The following is a 5929-nucleotide window of genomic DNA, read 5'->3' as shown; positions in this document are numbered from 1 at the left end:
AGGCAGGGGGAGCGGCGGTGCGTCCCTCCCCCGGCTCAGCATGGGGAGCTTGGGAACGTGTTGGGGGGAGCGGGCTGAGGTCACCAGGAGCCCTGGGAATGTCGGCAGCCAGGGCCGGGCCGATTCAAGAAGCATTCAACCAGAAACATCAAGTTAACACATTTTTCCAGCATGACCAGAGGAGGTTGCAGACAGGCAGCCAAACCCTGCTTGCGAGGGGAACTCCAGGACAGAGCAGCATCCACACTGGACAACTGCCCAGTCTGCCTCCCGCTCTCTCCTGGCCTCAGGTCTCCGCTCCGGACACCAGTGCAGGCAGGGGGATCAGTCCTTGACCTGAGCTGGGCTACCTGGACCCTTGCATGTCCCTCTGTCCAGGCCCCTAGGAGCTCTGCTCGGCGGCCTGGGCCAGCAGCAGAGGAGAGGACAAGGTCACACAAGAGCCTGTTGCCACCCTGCTAGCAGAGAGCCCAGGACTTGGTGTGCACCTCCAGCAGAGCAAAGCAACACTCCCAGACCAAGGAGGTGCCAGAGGGGTTTGCTGGCTGCCAGGACCCATCTCTGCCCCATCTAGGAGTACCCCGACCTCAGCTCATAGTCCAAAGCAGGAATCTCCCTGCTCAGCCATCTGGCCTCATGGGGCCTCCAGGAGACAGATGTGATTCTCCATCTACCTCCACATCTACATCTTCCCCAAACCCCACGCAGGGGTCACAGCACTCCACACAGCTGGGGAAGAGGCAACAAGGCACTGTCCTCAGCCAGCCCTGCTCTCTGACAGACCCATAGCCCAGCTCCATCCATCCTTCAGACCCCACAGCAGCTGCTCAGGGAGACCCCAAGGGGTCAAGGTGGGGCAGGAGCACATCAGCCAAGTCCCCCCTGCTCCCAGCACTCACCCAGGGGGAAGGTGATCTGGTCACACATGCCCAGCAGCTGCCCGAAGTACACTTTCTTCTCTGAGGGATGGATCCCAAGCTCCATCATTCTGCAAGCCAAGCCTCGGTGTTAGGGGAGAGTAGAGACAGTGGAGCACGCAGCGGCAGTGCGTCATACCAGAGGAGCGGGGATCATCTTCGAGAGCACGGCACTGACCACATCCCATATGGATGGTGGGATGCAAGGACTTGAGGGATTTGTTTTTAAAACAGCCTTTGGGCTGAGCCATGGGGCCAGCTCTGCAGCTGCTGTGGGCTACTGTGCTGCGCCCCAGCTCCAAGCCCCAACCAAAGCCCTGAGCACCAGATGGGAGCTAGGATCCCACCAGGTGAGTGCAGAGGAGACCTGACAAGCCACAGAACTTCTCACTGCAGCTCTGCTGGGCCCCCATATCCCTTGAGCCCTCAGTACCTGCCATGCCATGCTGCCTCCCCAGCACCCACCTGCGCAGGGTGAACTTCACCGTGTCCTCATTGTGAGATGCCACCATCACGTTGGCTTTCCGGCTGTGCTTGATCTCCTCCAGGATGTAGTCCAGGCATCTGTAGGACAGTATGGGGCTGTGTGGTGAGGCTGCCTGAGCCTGTGCCCAGTGGGGCAGGAGGGAGGAGCGTGGCTGCGGCTGTACCCTACCTGTGGTACATCTCGTTGGTCTTCTCGTAGGTAGGGTTGATGGGATCCTCATAGCCAATCTGGGCCGCCCTCTCCCGCTCCTGTTCCATGTAGGCACCGCGGACCAGCTTGGTGCCGAAGTGCCAGCCCTCCCGGCGCGACAGCTCCACATCCACTGTCACATTGTCATAAGCCTCCTGGGACCAGATGGAAGAAGTGGCACATCAGTGCCACCTCCACCCTGCACCTCCAGACAGCCAGTCCTGGAGTCATGCTATCGCACTGCCATGGCTTCAGGAGCTGAGGTCTCCATCTAGCTGCTCCATCAGGTCCTTCCTGCCCAGCCTCCTGCTGGACCTCACCTTCAGGTAGCACTGGTAGGTGTTGAAGATGATCGCCCGATCCCTGTTGAAGCGGCGCTGCATCTCCAGGGTGAGGCGACTGATAGCTGGCTGGAAGTAGCTCTGCTCTGCGTCTACCATCAGCCTCACACCCTTCTCCGTGGCTCTCTAGGGGAGTGAATGACATGCAGGTTGGTCTGATGGGGCCACCTACCACACACCTTCCCTCTCTGTGGTGGCGCCTGTGCCCAGCTCCCCCTGACCTTGGCAAGGATGTCCATCCGCTGCAGCATCCGCTTCATCTGCAGATCCTCCTCCTCAGTGAAGCGCGAGAGCAGAGGCTCCAGCTGCCCAGTCTGAAACGAGAACAGCTTGTGGCACCCTGCCTGCAGGCGGCCAGCCCTGCCCACAGCAGACAGAAACCCGCACCAGGGAGGCACGTGTTGTGGCAAAGGCAGAGGCAACTACAGAGAGGGATGAGAGCTTGTGGCACCCTAACCTTGGAGCACCAGCAGGGGACCAGAAAAGGGGACGGAGACACAATGACCCACACAGGCAGTGCCCTCCCTGCGGGGCCACTCCAGGGGTGACAGAGATGGGTACCCACCTGCATGTTGGGGACGAGCAGCAGCTTGGAGAGCTTAGTACGGCTGTCAATCAGGCTGTTCCAGTCCAGCAGGTCCACAGTGCTGGGAGCAGAGAGCCAGGTCTGTACTGGTGTTTTGCAAGGGCAAGGGGGTCTCTACCAGCTCCCGACCCCCACCAGCAAGTCAGGTGCACAGCACGTGGCACCCTGACCCATCTTGTCACCTCCACTCAAACTTTCTCTCTGCTTGGTCGCTGTGCTGAGCCAGTGCTGGCCTCTGGAGACCTGTCCTTGGTGCTGCCCCACTGCCCCAGGAACACGGACAAGGTCCCCCAGCGTCTCCATCCCGCAGCACCCCCCCCAGGTCACAGGCAGCTTACCCGCTCACACCCAGGTTCTCGCCTGTGAACCAGTGCTGGCTCTCTGCCTTGGTCGCAATGCCGAGGTTGGCCAGGGCCTCCTGCGACCAAAAGGAGCATCAGTGCCAAGGGGCTACAGGGGTCTTACTGCTCCAGGCTCATACGTGTCACAGGTCAGGGCTGCTCCAGGATCCCTACAGCCACTGCCCACCTCCAGCAGCACATAGCCGGCAGCACAGCCTCCTCCCTCGGACATCACCAGCCTCACCTGCAGCTTCTCTGCCTCCAGCTTCATCTCCAGTGCTGCCCGCCCAGCCTGGCCCTGCTCCGCAGCCATTTGATGGAAGAACCTCCGCCACTTCACCAGCACCTCTGAGAACTGCAGCTGCGGGGACAGAGCTCGAGATGAGACACCCAGACTGGATCCCAGCTGGCTCGGAGCCTCCTGCAGTGGAGTCTTTGCAGGATCGTGCCCAGCGTGAGGCAGACCGTAGCACTATAGCAGGGGACGTTGGCGAAGCAGGGGCCAAGACTAGCTGTACAGACCTCCCCCACACCCTCACGCTGGGACCTTTAAACTTCTGAGCTCTTCATGTGTCCCCAAAAGTTGAGGCAGGGTCTCCAGGGTGGTCTTGGGAACACAGGGGACAGCCTGTTGGTGCCCACTCCTCTCTGCCGTCAGTAGAGATGCCACTGCAGCAAGCCTGGCGCTCCAAAGCACCTGCCCCCCCAGATGCATCATCCGTGGCCCTGGCTCTGACCCACCTTGCCCTGGTCACAGCCCTGGCACTCACCAGGAACTGAGGTCTGCCCAGCGCTGTCAGCTTGATGGCTGAGAAGCCGTTCTCTGAGCTGCCACCTGGATGGAGCCACAAAGACAGAGGTAGCCCGACAGGCAGGGTACTTGGGCAGAAGGGAGGTACCTGAGATACGGTGGTGGGCAGGGTCCCTGCAGTCCCCAACCACAGTGGGGCTGCTCAGGACACATGGAGCACTTACTTGAGGCATCGATGCAACGGAGGAAAGTCTCCATGTGCTGGTCACACTTGGCCTCGTCAGCGTAGAAATATGTGCGGGCACTGATGACCCCACCGCGGCGATCCCCAAATCCCCGATGGGCTCGGTACTGCTTCTCCCTTTGCTCTGCTCCTGGGGTGGAAGAGGATGGAGATGGGCCATGCAGCCCTGCTGAGCTTCTACAAGCCTCCCCAGGAGCTTCTGCCATGGGCGCAGGGGAGAAGGGCTCTGTCTTGGACCTCAAAAGAGCCCCTGAGGGCTGCAACGCGCCCTGCCTGCTTTGTTGCCCAAGCAGGGGCTCAGCCTTTGCTGAGGAGCAGGGTTGGCCAAGAACCAAGATGTTCTTCAACCAGCTCATATTTTGAGGCTGTGGGAGCTGAGTCCTTCCCCCACACCAGGCCCACAGTGCCCGGATCAGCTGGACCTTCAGGCTATCTCCTGTCAGTGGGAGAGGCTGGGTCACTCACCTCCTATCTCCTTCTCGGCTGCAGAGGTGCAGGAGCTAAGAAGAGAAACAGGGAAGATAAGGGCCAGGTCAGCAACCCCCCACAACCCCACGCTGGTGGCCAGGGCAGCTCTGAGGCTCCCCTGCCGCCAGCCTGGCGTTGGACCCTGCTCTTCCCTCGCCATCCCATCGCCAATGGATCAAATGCTGCTCAGCACGAGCTCCGCTGGCAGGTCAGATGACCCAAACCCGCTCATGGAAGGGAATGGCAAGTGTTCAACATCCAGGCAAGTGTCACCTGGAGGCCCTGAGGCAGCACAGGGAGAATGCTCTGTCCCAGGGTCCAGAGCTGCTCTCAAATAGCCCACCCCATGGCAAAGACAAGGTCAGCCCTGGTGGGGCTGCATGCTCTGTTGCTGACCACACCAGCCCGCAGTCCTCACCGTGGTGGAGCGCCAAACCTCATCCCAACACCTCCCCACTCTACAGGCACCAGTGGCCAGACCATGAAGCAGGAGCTCCTCCAGACTCAGGGTGCATCAAGCTGTAGGATGCCCTGCTGCAGCCTAGCCGCCCTGCGTTCCTCTGCGCCTTGGCATTAGCCAACAACTTACAAACAAGGTCTCAGCTTCAACTCCAGCTGACCTTAGATGTAATTTCAAGCCCAAGCTCTTTGCCACACAGATAATAGGGCTCTGACAGCCCAGGGAGACACTGGCCAAGTCATGAGATCCTCCTTGAGCTTGAGCAGCTAAGCCTTCTCGCTGACACCCAAATCCACCCACAGGCCCGAGGTCTCACTCAGGAACACTGCCAGCCCCTGGAGAGCAGCCCTGAGTGACAGCAGAGCCCTCTCCTCCAGGAGATCTCTGCCTTGGAGTCACTGTCCCAAAATTGGCTGTGCCCAACAGTGGGGAAGCACATTGCAGTGTGCAAGCAGCAACGCCACCCAGACTCGCACAGAGAGCAGAGAGGCACATGGCATGGTCCCAGAACACATTCTCCTGCATGGAAACCCTGTGACAGGAATTAGGGGCTGCTAGAAGGGTAAACAAGCAGAGACAAGCCCTTCCCCTCCTGCTCCCCAGAGCCAGGAACAGCGCCTCATTGCTCAAAGCACAGCAAAGCCTGGCGTGAACCAGGGCAGGAGCAGCCGGAACTCATGGGGAGCAGCAGGCACCATGTCTGGCAGGCTCTGCTCTGTGATTTTGCTACCCTGAGGACAGGTCAAGAAACTTTCTGCTCCTGAATACAGACGGTGGAGGAAAGGAAGGAGGAGACATCACACACCCAGGGATGGGATGTGATAGCAAAGCCCACAGTGGGTGGAAGGTCCCCTTGGAGCAGGCAGCATGGTGCAGGGGAAGGCTTCAGCTGGACACATTGCTGGGACTCTGAGGACATGTTGGGAGAGATGGGTCCTGCGGGCAGGTCCCAACTGCAGCAAAACAGGACAACTCTGAACCCCAGAGCACACCTTGCATCCAACATCTGAGATGCTGGGGACAAGCGGCAGGGAGCAAAGCCTCCTCTGACCTACCCAGGGTGAATGCACACAACTAAGTTAGCAAACAGCACCCTTGAATTTGAAGTGTTTTGTGTTCCTGAAGACAAACACACCCTCCTGCTG

At 59.8% G+C, this 5929-nt stretch overlaps 1 protein-coding gene across 1 annotated transcript; it reads right to left on the bottom strand.

Annotated features, from left to right (window-relative positions):
- Positions 1 to 899: 899 nt before the first annotated feature.
- Positions 900 to 4356, bottom strand: LOC104070181 (proline dehydrogenase 1, mitochondrial-like; the record flags this gene model as incomplete). The annotated part of the gene is made up of 11 exons (XM_009587621.1): positions 900 to 988; positions 1383 to 1481; positions 1573 to 1748; positions 1914 to 2060; positions 2156 to 2248; positions 2500 to 2581; positions 2859 to 2938; positions 3106 to 3222; positions 3632 to 3696; positions 3837 to 3986; positions 4322 to 4356. Coding segments are annotated over 11 exons (1133 nt in total), but the record flags the coding sequence as incomplete, so codon positions are not given.
- Between the last annotated feature and the right edge of the window lie 1573 nt (positions 4357 to 5929).

Source organism: Fulmarus glacialis, unplaced genomic scaffold, assembly GCF_000690835.1.
Source record: "Fulmarus glacialis isolate BGI_N327 unplaced genomic scaffold, ASM69083v1 scaffold33201, whole genome shotgun sequence".
NCBI classification, from domain to species: domain Eukaryota; kingdom Metazoa; phylum Chordata; class Aves; order Procellariiformes; family Procellariidae; genus Fulmarus; species Fulmarus glacialis.
The sequence above is the reverse complement of the archived record's forward strand: the minus strand, read 5'-3'. Positions and strand labels throughout refer to the sequence as shown.